General features: G+C 41.6%; 2 protein-coding genes across 2 annotated transcripts in view; one reads left to right on the plus strand and one right to left on the minus strand.

The window, feature by feature from the left end:
* Positions 1-2,818, minus strand: part of lcor (ligand dependent nuclear receptor corepressor) — a 32,608-nt gene extending 29,790 nt beyond the window's left edge. The window contains exon 1 of the mRNA XM_028973577.1: positions 2,722-2,818. Within this exon, the coding sequence (XP_028829410.1) occupies positions 2,722-2,818 (97 nt within the window). The remainder of the gene's footprint in view (positions 1-2,721) is intronic.
* Positions 2,819-3,728: 910 nt separating this feature from the next.
* LOC114786466 (MORN repeat-containing protein 4-like) lies at positions 3,729-13,829 on the plus strand. The gene is made up of 5 exons (XM_028973606.1): positions 3,729-3,864; positions 4,407-4,477; positions 10,013-10,127; positions 11,174-11,283; positions 11,890-13,829. Exons 2-5 carry the CDS (start codon positions 4,411-4,413, stop codon positions 12,036-12,038), a joined length of 441 nt encoding a protein of 146 aa, XP_028829439.1. The 5' UTR covers positions 3,729-3,864; positions 4,407-4,410; the 3' UTR covers positions 12,039-13,829.
* Positions 13,830-14,700: the final 871 nt, after the last annotated feature.

Consider the following 14,700-nt stretch of genomic DNA (forward strand, 5'->3'; position numbering starts at 1 on the left):
CTCTGCATGAAAGCAACAGAAATCGGACTGCAGCGAAACAACAAGCTTTTTCCCGAACAGCCTACGTACCAATTAAGTCTGAGGGAACCTGTTGTCAAAGAGCTCTGGCTGCCTCTCTTGTGACCTGTGCATAGGGGGGTGGATGCATAAGAGCTTCCAGAAATATCACACAAAGCCAAACGAGTTCACGCCAGACAAAAATGAGAAACATACATCAACATAAGGATCCTTCAGCCAGCAAGAAATGTTTTTTTTTTAAGGACAGTAGAAAATGGTCAAATGCAGGCACATCTTTTTTTTTCTTTCCCAGTACGCATTGTGACTGACACTTCACAGAAGAAAAAGTCAATAAAAAATGTAAAAGAAATTTAAGAATGTTTGCTTCCAGGTCTAGTATTCCTTGTGCATTTCAGAGCATAATGGACCACTCTGGCATATCTAGCGGTGTTCTGTATAGATGTGTAGATGGAACATTCCCACTAAAAAGCTGCATATGAAGTCTACACCAAGTACTGCAGTTCCTAAAAAAAGAGAGCCCACATTGGAAAATAGGTATGAAATAAAGGGTGTCAGTGACTAATTGTGCATTGTGCATGTTGGGCAGGATTTTCTTTCAAAGCATCCAAAATAGCCCTTATATTACAGAACACAGAACCATTTCCCCAAAACGAAATTCAGCATGAACACACGCACATGTACATGCTCAGTTCATGCAACCCGTCTCAGAACTTGTTTCAGTCCGGACAATGTGCCTTTACTGAGGAAACACAAGACCTACAGGGTGGGGTGGAGGACAATGTTTGGATTGGAAACTCCGATCACTGGAAGCATAAGACAAAGGTCATTTCACCCAAAGTTCATATAAAACATTTTATTGCATCTTTAGCTGTTTGTTAAGGGCTGTCTGCACGAGTCACTTTCAGCCATTCTGTTCCTGATAATTAATACACTAATACTATTATCGACTCAATATGACGGCAAAAAAAGAAGAAAAACGGGCAAATATTGTTCAATCACAATGGCATGAAAGGTAAGTATTAAAGGGGAGGCTGGGCCACAGACCCCCCCCGGTAGCGGATCATCGTGGGTCCAGAACACCAGATTAACCCAGGGGTTTCAGAGCCAACAACACAAACACATATTGTCACCAGCAAGGATTTCACCTCTACTATTAATTTACAATTAAATATATACAATAAAATGATAAATGAAAAATTTGATAAAATGTATTCGACTGCGGCTGCCAACAGCCCAGACTGCAGGACTGGGGACCGTTAATTCAGCCGTTAACCCTTATGATGCCGTCATCTGCATTTTATTAGTATTCCTGACTGAGTAGGTTACTGGGGAAGGGACCCGAATTTGAAAGTGGCCGGTCAGGGGGTCACCGGTGGATCAACCTAAACCCACCCAAGCAAACCAAACTCGCTAGGTCGAGGGGAAATAACGGACGGCCTCTCAATCAAGCCGAATGTGTAGATTTCCATATCATGTCTGCAGTGAGGTATTATGATAAATAATGTATAGCGATATTGTCCGCAGAATTACACGAAGTACCGACCCCTATGTTGCGTTTTAATATTTAAGCCCCTAATAAAAAAATATACAGGCTCACCATGAAGTCGTTTTCGCAGAGATAATTAATCATAAAATATAGCAATAATAATAATAATAGGTTCTGCAGCATGAGGGCTTGGAAGATTACAAATCCAGGTCTGAAGCCCAGGAAATTTCCGGGTTAAGAGATCAGAGCGGGAGTGAATCATAATCTCTCAATAACACAGGATATACTGATTTAACCGGATTAAACAAAGCTAATGAAACACCAGAATCCGGCGAGGGGGAAATGTAGATACGTGTGTGTGTATGTATGTATATGTGTGTGCATGTGTGTGTGTGTGTATATATATATATATATATATATCATATATCAACAATGATTGATTTTTTAAATAAAATTATGAAATAATGAATTCTGTAAATTGATGCATTCATTGGGGGGTGGTTTAAATTAAATCTGCTTTACACGGGCAGTAGAATGCCCAAAACGCTCCCGGACAAAACCCACACAGGAAGCATATTCGACCAAAACCCGTCCCGTGGACAAATGAGCCAAACCAGAGTTTAACATTAAGCCGTACGGCCCTGTCGCTAATGTCATTCGCCGTGTCATTCCCACCCCCCCACCCGAAAATATACAATTATTTTCGGTGACCCCCCCGTACCCCCCACCCAATGCAGCAATGCGCGCTCCCTGCGTGCCGATTCGAGGGCAGGAAAGGTAACGCGCAGCGCGCGCAACACCCTCCCCCCCACCTAAAATAAACCTCTACAATAAAGAGGAGCGCGCGCCCGGCAATAACTGCGCAATCTCATTGGACGAGGCTCGATTCCTTCTGTACACGTGACACGCCCTGCTTACAATAAATAAACAGCAATGGCAAATTGCTGGAAAAAAGCACAACAATAAATAAATAGCAAAAATGCGCTCCGCGTTATAAGAAACGCAAACAAACTGACAGCAGCGTGCCGCAATAAAACAAGCCGTCCGAATGTAAAAATGTAGGAGTTATAGCATGACAGCTGCATTTTTGACAGTGCGGGGGACATTTAAAAAAAATACTCCGCGAACGGCAGCAGCTTGAGCGGCGGCGGCGGCGGCGGCGCGGACCCCCGCCTTTTAGCGGCGGCGCTTCTGCATGCAACGCGAAACGAGCTTACCTACACAGTGAATGAGTTTATGCCGCCACGAGTCAAGTTCCTGCCGAAAGCCGCGCCTCTCGATCGTACATTGCTGCCGCTTGCACAGACTCGCCATTTTCTACCGGCCCCTCCCGCGGCCGCGCACGTTCTGCTGGGTGCTTCCCAGCGCCTACGTCATCAGCGCCGATTTTTTTATGTGTGAATATGGGTGGAGTACGTTGGGGTGCGGTGTGGGGGGGGTCGCTGCAGCATCCCGGATTTTATCCCCGCCCACCAAAATATCTCGCTTCATAATGACCGTTTTGTTCAAGCAGAAGGAATTTTAGAACTGCGTTAATACATTACCGCCACATTCAGCAAAGTGGCCGCTGCGCAACTGCATTTCCGCGTTTCTTCGTCCACTCAGAAATTCGGAAGAATATTACGATTACTACCTAGACAATAACTACACAGTAATTACTGTGTATCTCTATTTGCCTTATGATATCATTTATTGTATGACTATAACAACGGAGGATATTGATCTTACCCTGGGCTTTCATTGTTTTATAAAAATCTGGCCCTGGTCGTGAGCTTGAGTTCCCCGTAACTGGAACAAAAGTCTCGATTTAGTAAAGGTGGAGCCGCCTTTCGTGCAACTTGAAAATGAAGACGCGAACGAACAAGGATTTCCAAGGAGTGTGTCAAGTGAACTGCGAACAAAATAATGTTGAAATATCTCCATCGCTGTGAGAAAATAAACGATTTCCCAGCAAAATATATCGGCATCGTCGCGAAATCGAAATGGTAGGGCATCATTCAATTCCAGCTCTAGTTTATTGGCCTTTGGAGACAAAAAGGCAAGGGCATGCGGTTTAACAAGGACCACTCCAGCTAATTAAACCCGTGAACTCCACGGGATCTGCCCTCAACAAAAATGGCCGCAGTGGCGCAGCCCAAGTGCCCGCCTCCGCCAATCGAAGAACAGCTACTTTCGCGGTTAGCCGAGTGGACCAACCAAATGGCACGTCTCTGAACTTCAGTGAAGCAACGGTGCCACAAGATGTGGTAGATACTAAGCTAATTTTCCCATCAAGGTGTAGTTTTCACCACGGGCCGGGGTTTAACGGGAATGTAGAAAGCGTGGATTCGCTTGATCTTGCGCGTAAACAAACACAACAGGTAATGTCGTTTTGTCACTCGCGTTGGAGAAAATGACAAACCAGCCGTCGCGATTGATCCCGATGTGCCAGATATGCCGGTGGCACGAAAGGCAGCGCGTTACTGTGGCAACATTAGAGATGGGGGATGCACATGGTCTGGATTCATGAAAGAATGGATCAAAATTGCGCTCTGTCTATTTATTTAAGGCTAAGGAAAACGGGATATCAGTAGGTAATAATAATAACGCGGTGTATTAATGGAAAGCCTGTGGAAATTGAGAAAGGAAACGTGACTGAAGGGATATTAAAACATCCAAATTGTACAATCATAATGAAATGGCCCTTAAGCCAGTAGTATTTAAATGCTCCCTGAATTAAGCACAAAAAAGAATGCCCTTGTGGATGAATTTTTAGGATCTCATTGGTTTAGTAGAGACTTGTGATTTCTTCCCACTGTGTGCAATGTTGTGATGTTTCTATTTGAATAGACTTACTTGTATCTTGATCTATCTATCTATCTATCTATCTATCTATCTATCTATCTATCTATCTATCTATCAGTAACATGACCTTGACAAGAGGATCTTTTACCTACTCCAACGGTGAAGAATACCACGGCGAATGGAAAGAAGGCAAGTGGTTATCCTTACCATTACTGAACTTAACTATATGCAAGAGCAGCAAACTTGATTTTGAGGGAAACCAGTATGGCATGCCATGTTGACTTTACCAAGTTGCTTGTGATAAGAGGATTCCTGCAGATTCGCATCTATGTAATGCCATATGTGCAGCAGGTGCTAATATCTGAACTCGTGCTTCACCAGAAATGCCAGAATGCCAGTTGTTGGCTCCCAGGGCAAATGGTCAACAGAGTTAGCAGAGTTTACATTTACAGAATTAATCAGACATCCTTATACAGAGCACATTACAACCAGTAGTTAGAGGGACTGTTGCCCTGAAGACACTCAGGGTTATGTCTTGCTCAGGGACACAATGGTAGTAAGTGAGATTTGAACCTGTGACTTAGTGGTCGTCTGGTTCATAGGCAAGTGTCTTACCAGCCCTCATGTAGTGCAACTGTCCAACCAGTCTCGACTAAATGCTGTCCTTTGTTGTTTCTCGATCAATGAGGCAACAAAGAGGTAGAGCCACCTTATGTTTCCACGGAGACCAATTTCTTCCATTATATGATTTTTCATCCAGTTTCTTTTTAGAAGATTGATGTACATTTGCAGACAGCAATTTATTTTGTCTGTTTTTACAAATGATTGAAATGAAAGTGAAGTGTAATAGTCATTGTGATACACTGCAGCACAGAACATGGTGACACAACAAACGTTGTCCTCTGCTTTTAACCCATCACCTTTGGTGAGCAGAGGCAGCCATGACAGGCGCCTGGGAGTAGTGTGTGGGGACGGTGCTTTGCTCAGTGGATTCAGGATTCAAACTAGCAACCTTCTGATTACAGGTTCGTTTCCTTACCCGCTAGGCCTCCACTGCCCCGATATGATTGTATCTTTACAATAACCTAAAAAACATGCCTTTGACTACATTTAAGCACAGTTTTCAGTCTGCTCAAATCCTTAACCTAAAGCTGTATGTTCACCACTTCAAGTATTTAGGGATAATCTGACATTTAAATACCAGTAGGGTGGGGGAAGGGTTTTGGGGGCAGAATTACATGGGAAACAAATCTCATGTGAGATTGGGTACACTGTGGCTCCTTCCCACAGAAAGGGAGGGAGCAAGTCTCCAGTTTAAAAGAAAAAAAAATCATAGCAAAATCAAATGTGTGTGATCAATGTGATCAACTGGTTATCCATGTACACATTCTCAGTCTTCAAGCTCAGTTTAGTCTGCAAAGTTTGGTATACACACACAATTGCCATTTCATTATAATGAACTATTATTTATTTACACCATAGAAGCTTTGGTTCTATTGACTGGCATTATAAAAGCCTCACAAAATTAGCCAAATCCCATTTAGCTGAAAACCGTGACCTAATACAAGATTGGCCCGGCATAGTACTAAGAAGCGCTGAACAGATTAAACTCAGAACAGATTTAGGAAGTCAAACTTAAAGGCGGCTATGCATTGCCTGTTACTTCCATTGAGCTAAACCACTGATGTGGTTTCAGAAATATTCTGAACAAAATCGTTACTTTTTGCAACTAAAAAAGACTGCACTGCCATCTGCTTTAATTCCCTTCTCCATGGCTCTGCCGCTTGGGAAAATCTCGATGGACGGCCTAAAAAGAAAGCAGCAAAAGCAACAGAGCACATGAGCAATAGTGCAAGACTTTTAAATGTCATCTTCTGAAATCTTCTGGCACTCCATTATTCATTATTTTTATGGTGGAGATCAAACATTATAATTATCTCATTTGATGTTGTTTTAATTTTGGGAGTGCTTAATGTTTAAACAGCATTACCAATATATAAAAAAAAAACTTGCACTGGAGAAAGAGATATTAACCCATTTCTTGTATTTAATAAAATGTTCTTATAAGTTAAACCTTGCCTTTGTCTCAGATATATGATGAACATGTTCATAGGGCTTGTATCTTAACTGACCATCTATGCTGATCTAGTTATGCAGGTATGAAACAGACTATAAAGTATGAGGGGCCGTTTAGGAAATATTTCAGACTTTTGTTACACAAACACATGTGAAACACACACACATTCACATATGAAATTGACAAGCATGCATTTATAGTACTGAAAACTCGCACACACACATATGAAACACTCACACAGATACAGGTGAAAACCACACACACACACACATATGAAATGCTCACACAGATACAGGTGAAAAGGTCTCTTATGTAACAAACAAAAATTTAACTTAAACTGTGTTAAAGGCCCATAAAAAGTAAAGTGAATGTCATTGTGATACACATCAGCACAGCAAACGGTGCACACAGTGAAAGGTGTCCTCTAAATTTAACCATCACACTTGGTGAGCAGTGGGCAGCTATAACAGGCTCCCGGGGAACAGTGTGTGGGGACGGTGCTTTGCTCAGTGGCACGTTGGCGTCTCGGGATTCGAAAATGGCAACCTTCTGATTACCTGATTAGCTAGGCCACCACTGCTCCATGAGCTAAATGAAAAAAATGAAAAATATTTGAATATTCATAGGAGGCGCGCTGTGGCTGGTAGCGCGGCGGCGCTCGGGAGACAGAATCTTCCGTCAGGAAGGGAGAGCGGCGCCGCGACCCGGTTTGGACTGCGCACGCGCAAAATACAATTACAGTTTATTGAATCGGGTCGCCAAAATAGAATCCATAGAACCGACTTCCGGATATAGTGAAATGCCTTCCGGATTTACTGAAATGACTTCCGGATATAGTGAAAATTAAAATTTTTGTTTGTTACATAAGAGTCCATCACATGTATCTGTCTGAGCATTTCATATGTGTGTGTGTGCTTTTCACCTGTATCTGTGTGAGTGTTTCATATGTTTGTGTGGTTTTCACATGTATCTGTGTGAGCATTTCATATGTGTGTGTGCATGCTTTCACCTGTATCTGTGTGAGTGTTTCATATGTGTGTGTGCGAGTTTTCAGTACTATAAATGCATGCTTGTCAGTTTCATATGTGAATGTGTGTGTGTTTCACATGTGTTTGTGTAACAAAAGTTTGAAATATTTCCTAAACGGCCCCTCATAATAAAGCAAGGATGTACGTCACTGTGGACAAGAGCATCTGCTCAATGCCATAAATGTAAAATGTAACAATGTACAGGTCCCTGTTTTATCACTAAAGTAGATTCTGTCAAGGTGTGGACTCCACAAGGCATCTGAATGTGTTTTTCTGATACATCACACAGAAGTTTGATGCTACTGTCTGTTTTCTGGTAAATTTGGAGGCCAAGACACAACGTTCCTCGGTTTTGTGTATTTCCTCTGTATCATTGGAGCAGCCTGGTTAACCCTCACTTCCCACACATGTCATACTTGGGTCCCCATCTTTGTTCCTGCTTTCAACACATCAGGTTTAAGAACAGACTGTTCACTTGCTGCCACCTCTTGATAGACAACAATGATCAGTGATATGTTCAGTAGCCTAGTTGGTAAGACACCAGAAGAGCACCAAGTCACAGGTTTAAACCCCACTTGCCACCTTTATGTCCCTGAGCAAGACTCTTAACCCTGAGCGTCTCCATGGGAACTGTCCCAGTAACTACTGATAAAGGAATCTGATAAATTCTGTAAAGGTTCACTTAACCTGCCTGTGGACTTAATGTTGTGGCTGATTGTTGTTTAAATTGATTGATTGTTTATTTGAATAATGTATAAAGTGGAAAGGTCATATTATTGAAAAGAACAGATTAGGAGCAGTCAGACAGTACAGATCTGAAAACAACTAACACCCGAGGTGATCTGCAAGTGATGAGTGCAGCTCAACAACTGTTCACCCCAAATTAATGGGAATCACCATTGCAGACTACGTGTCCTGAGCTGACTGCACCTTCAACCTTCTGAGAAGACTAGGAAGAGTTGCTGGTCCTGCTTTTACAGCGAGCATCTCGCCTACCTGAATGAAAGTCTGGTACAGCAGGTGCACCATAACTGCCAAAACCAGCAGCCTCAAGGACATCACTCATCAGATCCGATAAAAAAGAAATAAAAAATGCCTTCTTCCAATCATTATTTCTCAAAGTTTCTGTCATCATTTTATAATATAAAATAAAAATTACTGAGCACTAATGCAAAAATAATTAAATACACTGTCATATTCCTTTATTTTATACATATTATTTTTTTCTTTAGTTTTAAGTGTTTTTAATAAACATTTTGAAAAAAAAAAAAAAACATTACAAACACAGTAGAAACAGTTAAAAATATGCTCTGAAAAAACTACCTTCAAAATAGTTTTTTAAAAAACACAATGTCTCCACAACTTATGACCCAAAGAACACATTGCCTAATGGCACCGATTAAAAGTTAACTTGATTTTAGCCCTTCCATCAAAATGTACTGAGACCTGCGGAACAGCGAGAGTATTTTACCCTTCTTTCTAGTCTACGAAATCTGTTCAGTCTTAAAACCCCTCTCAGATTAGGGAGCGGGTAGCACTCTAAGAGCCGACAGATGGAGGCCTAATTTAGTAAACCATTAGTTGGCAGAGAGAGAGAGAGAGAGAGAGAGAGACTCAGCCTCCCTCCTCATTTCCCAGGCCATTCAACCCCTCAAACAAGTCTGAACCAATCAGCTGTTGCTGGAAAAACTTTTTTTCTTGCTTGTGTTAATTACATGAACATGTCATGTACAACATTATGCATCTATATATAGGTTCTTCTTCTTTTTTTTACTGCTGTGGTATTGCAATTTTGCATATAAGTAACTTGAAGTGCATCACTAAATCAATAAGTCACGGATAGCTGTGAGTTATGGTGATTTTATTATGTTTAAGGGATAAATTTATGCTTAAATACACTGCCTGTTAGTAAAAAAATCAATACAAACTGTTCATATGAACATATTATTGTTTCCTAGCAACAAATCAAACCCTATCCACTTTATCCCTGAGTAACTAGTGTGTGCCACTATAATGACCAATCTGATTAGAGCTTCCGATCGATTCCGATCTGTCCAAAAGTATAAGGAATTCAACTGGCAGATGTTTGAATCAAGAGCTATAAGAATGGGGTGCTAGTAGCCTAGTGGGTAACACACTCGCCTATGAACCAGAAGACCCAGGTTCAAATCTCACTTACTACCATTGTGTCCCTGAGCAAGACACTTAACCCTAAGTTGCTCCAGGGGGGGACTGTCCCTGTAACTACTAGTTGTAAGTCGCCCTGGATAAGGGCGTCTGATAAATGCCATAAATGTAAGTGTAAATGAATAACATTATTCACTCTTATTTTCTTCCCCCCTCCTGGTGGTGGGGAGGTGCAGAAATCTTATCAATCAACTGTAAGGGAGTTAATAAGAGGATGTAGTAGGGTGTTGAGACACTCGCCTATGAACCAGAAGAAGGTTCAAACCCCAATTACAACCATTGTGTCCCTGAGCAAGACACTTTACCCTGGGTGTCTCTAGGGGGACTGTCCCTGTCACTACTGATATGTCGATTCTACTGATGGTTTTTGCTTCTGGTTTTTGTCATTAAATGTGGTATTTTTCATCATGGTGTGTTTGTTGTATATTGTAGGTCTGAGACATGGTCTGGGCCAACTCACATTCGCTGATGGGACATGCTACACGGGACAGTTTGAGAATGGATTATTCAATGGCTACGGGATGCTGGTTTTCTTGGACGGTTCAAGGTTTGTGTTCAGTACCATGTGGTTAAAGAGGGATGTAAAATAATAAATATTACTCTCATTCTGTAGTGTTAATCATTCGGAAAGTCAGCTGTGTAGAAATTTTCCCCAACAATAGAATGAAGCAATAGAATTTAACCAGTGACCACTGAAATGGGTTCCTGTGAAGTAAAGGGTGGGTGGGGCACCACCCAAAGGGTACCACCAGTATAGGTTGGTAGTAGCCTAATGGGAGGCACACTTGTCTATGAACCAGAAGACCCAGGTTCTAACCCCACTTACTACCATTGTGTCCCTGAGCAAGACATAGTCTCCAAGGGGACTGTCCCTGTAACTACAAATTATAAGGGCCACTGGTGGCCTAGTGGTTAAGGAAGCGGCCCCGTAATCACAAGGTTGCCGATTTGAATCCCGATCCACCAAGGTGCCACTAAGGTGCCACTGAGCAAAGCACCGTCCCCACACACTGCTCCCCGGGTGCTTGTCATGGCTGCCCACTGCTCACCAAGGGTGATGGTTAAAAGCAGTTAAAAGTGTGTTGTGCTGTGTATCACAATGACAATCACTTTCTTTCCTTTCTTTTTTAAGTAGCTCTGGATAAGAGCATCTGATAAATGCCTTAAATGTGAAAGTAAATGCTGTAAAACTCTGAATGTCACTATGGATTTGTGCACTAAATTGGCTTGACACTGAGTAAATTAATGCAAGAATTTTTCAGCATTTATTTATGGCCAACAATTAACACTTTACAAACTTAAAAGAAAGTTGCGATTTAGCATTCACTGTGGGTTGTTCCTTAGCAACATCATTCAGGTAGCAGCTTGTGACCATAAACAATTTCATAAGTCAATGAAGTATTTCCAGAGTGCGCTGATAATTGTGATATTGTCACTCTTGGGATTCTTCTTAATTTAAAAAATGTCAAATGGTATTATCAGGGTTAAATTATGCCTAAAACAGACTGAATTTTATTTCTAGACATCAACAAATTTCAAATGCACATGTTAAAATAGATGTGTAACATGCAGCATCTGTGTTTGGCTGCACAGGTATGAGGGCGACTTTGCCCAAGGGAAGTTTCAGGGCGTCGGCGTCTTTACCCGCTTTGACGGCATGAGGTTTGAAGGAGAGTTCAAGAGTGGCTGTGTGGAAGGCTTCGGTAACTTTTATCCCCGCTGCCTGTCTCTGCTTCCTCCGAAACTCTTTTGCTCTCAAATGTGTTGATTGTGCCTTTATTTTTTACCCTTCATGTTACAACTTTGAAGATGCTGCTGCTGAGGCAATCAACACATTTTTGATTTAGACTGTTTAGAGTCGATTTTGCCGGAAACAGGAGAAAATCATTGAAATAAACTTTGCTTGCAAGTAAGTGATGTGTTAAAAGTGTTTTAATACGGTAATGACAACTGTCACTCCACATAAAGTTTTGGAAGTTATCGTGAGGTAATGTCACTAGACATTAGAAACAGATTTATAGCCTCTTCCCCCTGTACTTATTCCTTGTTAGATTCTGTTGAAAAATTAATTATGATTGCTTGAAACGGAAATTTTGCAAATCTGTCATTTGACCCTCTCTGGCATAAACATCAGTGGATGTCATGCTCTGAAAGATTTTACTAATGTAGCTTTGACATTTTTTATGCCCATCAGTCTCCTTCCTTGTCATTACCGGAAATATGGAAGGGTGTCTTGTTGTTTCTTTCATAAATTTTTGATTAATGATTGAAATTATGAGAAACCGCAAACATTCTTTTCATTTTTCTAGGGCTACTGACTTCGGCAGGTGAAGTCCAAGGCGTGTCTGTTCAGGAGGGCGTCTTCGAGAACAACCAGCTGCTGCGGAGAGAGCCATGCCAGCCTGTGGTGCAGCGGGCACAGGCAGCTGCTGCCAAAGCCCGCAGTCTGAGCCAATGACAAAAGGAACATGCCCAAAAGTCCAGCATCACTCACTCACTCACTCACTCTCTCCATCACTCATCTTCAGTCTTTAGTCAAGACCAAGTCCAATCAAGCAAAGTCACACAGGCATAGGCAAGAACAATCTGCTGCATACAGCCCATGACACTGCACTGCACGGTACAGAGGTTTTCTCTGGCCAGCAGAGCCTCTCTACAAAGATGATAAAACAGGCCTTTGGTGTTTGGAAGGTGGGAGGCATGTCGACTCCATGTCCAGTCCTGCTAACCACTCAGTGTTTTCGTCATGTCCTGAACAAAGAAAAGGAATTTGCGGGCACATCCACACCTGTTCCCATTAGCAAAAAAAACATAATGAAAAAAGCCACCAGCTTTATTAATCTTCTTCCATTCCTAGCTCCACTCACTTCATCATCGCATTCTGTCCATAAATGTTTGTGTATGTGAATTGCTTGGCACTTTGCAGCATGCCCATTGTTCCTGTTGCCCACTTCCTGCGTTCTTTTCACCACGTCCATCTCTTCGGCCCACCTGTATGTTTTCCAAGTATGTCTTTGTCCCTTCCTTTACATATATATCATGTTTACACATATCTGGTTGTGGTTGGTGCTATGATAACACCACGTTTGCCTACACCTAAGTGGATCACCACTGTGCCACTGACCACTGATCAGTCCAGCCAATCACGTGCTCACCCCTCTACTATCCAAAGGCATCAATTTGTTTCTTCACTTGGCTTCAGAACCCTTTAATGCTTGAAAAAAGGATGAAAAGGATGGTGAACCATCTTGGCACTGGTATGACCTCACCGTAGTTGGGCATCGCCTCCGTCGCATCACCGATGCTACTTCAGGGATGTCATTCTTTCTCACTGGGATTGTTTTATGCTAATCACATGAAAATAGCATAAGGCAAAGTGAGCAGCCCACCATGACCACTGGTGCATATGTAAATCACATGGAGTTTAAAGGCTGGAGGTGGGGGGCTGACTGCTTACGTTACTGACCTCAGTGCTCCTTTATTTATTCACACTTTGTGGCACTAGATCTTTGGACCTGTCTGCATATATGTGTTAAAATTGATTACAGAGCCATATTGATGTTGTTTTGACAATAGCGCACAGCCAGGTTAAGCAAATGAAGTCCTTTACCACAGATTTGAAAAGAAATTACATTAGATTTGCCTCTGATGGACTGTGACTTGAAGAACCTTGGTATTGTGCATAACACCAAGCCTTGAAAGCTGAGTTTTTGGATACATTGCATCATTTTTTCTTTTGTTCTTAACACAAGTGATTTGCTAATTTTTAAAATACGTGTATTATGCACCAACATCAGCCCATGGCTGTTTTATTATGTTTTGAAAGATGTCATTTTAACCTTTAAAGTATGTATGGACATGCTGGTCAAATCAAACTATGTCTTGTGTGTAGTGAGATATAACACATTGGATACATGCTTTGCAACTGTTTAACAATTTTTGTGTTATGAAAAAGATTTAAGTGTGTGTGACGTGACTGTGTTAGGTTTGAAGGAATCTAAATTAAAGGTCTCTACCAGCGATTGAAAAAATGGCCAAGACAGTGAGAACTGATGATCGGAGGGATTTACCAGCCTGCCTTTATGTTGGTTGACTTATGTTAGTTGTGCATGTGACTTTATTCTCTGCAGTAATACGGCTGGGACTGTTTCTTTTAGAGGGTATCAGGTATTTTTTTATGAATCCCTTTAATCCCTTTAAACCTTAGAAGGGGATTTCTTCGGTTGCTACAAAATTGTTAATTTATACTTCACCCACCAGTGTTTCTTTCATGTACACATGACAATACACCTTTACAACCACAGCAGTCATATATTTAATTATTTAATTGCCCCCTAAATGTTAAATCAATAAATACTACATTTAAATGGTAATGGTCAAACCTAAAGTGTTTCATACAAAATGTTTTAATCATAAATGTGTCATAATTCATAATCAGTATTGAATCAGTATTGACACTGGCACAATGGTATCACTCTTCTATTTATGTACCACGTTCCAACTGAAAGAAACATGCTGGTAGAAATACTACTCCATCAACATGACCCTGTGACGTCACAGAAATGGGCGGGTCCAGCCTGTGGTGCCCTCGGCTAGCACAAACCCCACCCCCCCAACAGCTCCAGTACACAAGACAACCCCCCCGACCCCCCTCATGACGCCGCAGGACACACACTTTTTAGTTTGACTTTCCAATCACATTTAGTTTTTGTATAAAGTATCAGATCGTTATCGCAAATACCTATCTGAATTTTACTATATCGGATCGGAAAGGAAATCAGTAGTATCGCACATCCATAATTCCCAGTCCTGTTCCTGAAGGCCACCCTCACAGAGAGTTTCATTCCAGTCAATGCTTAATTAGAATCAGGTAATAATGGGGTGGTAAGAGACACTCGTCTATGAACCAGAAGACTGCAAAGATCCAGGTTCAAACCCCAATTTACTGAGTGTCTCGAGGGGTACTATGGACTGGATAAGGGCGTCTGATTAATGTTCCAGTTTGAAATGACAACATTACAACACGACTGGTTTGATCGTGCGTGTTCAGTTTTTATGGATGAACCAAATGCTGGCCCCCAATTCGCAACATTTTGGTCAATTTTGTAGATATCTGCGAC

Source organism: Denticeps clupeoides, chromosome 3, assembly GCF_900700375.1.
Source record: "Denticeps clupeoides chromosome 3, fDenClu1.1, whole genome shotgun sequence".
Classification (NCBI taxonomy): Eukaryota; Metazoa; Chordata; class Actinopteri; order Clupeiformes; family Denticipitidae; genus Denticeps; species Denticeps clupeoides.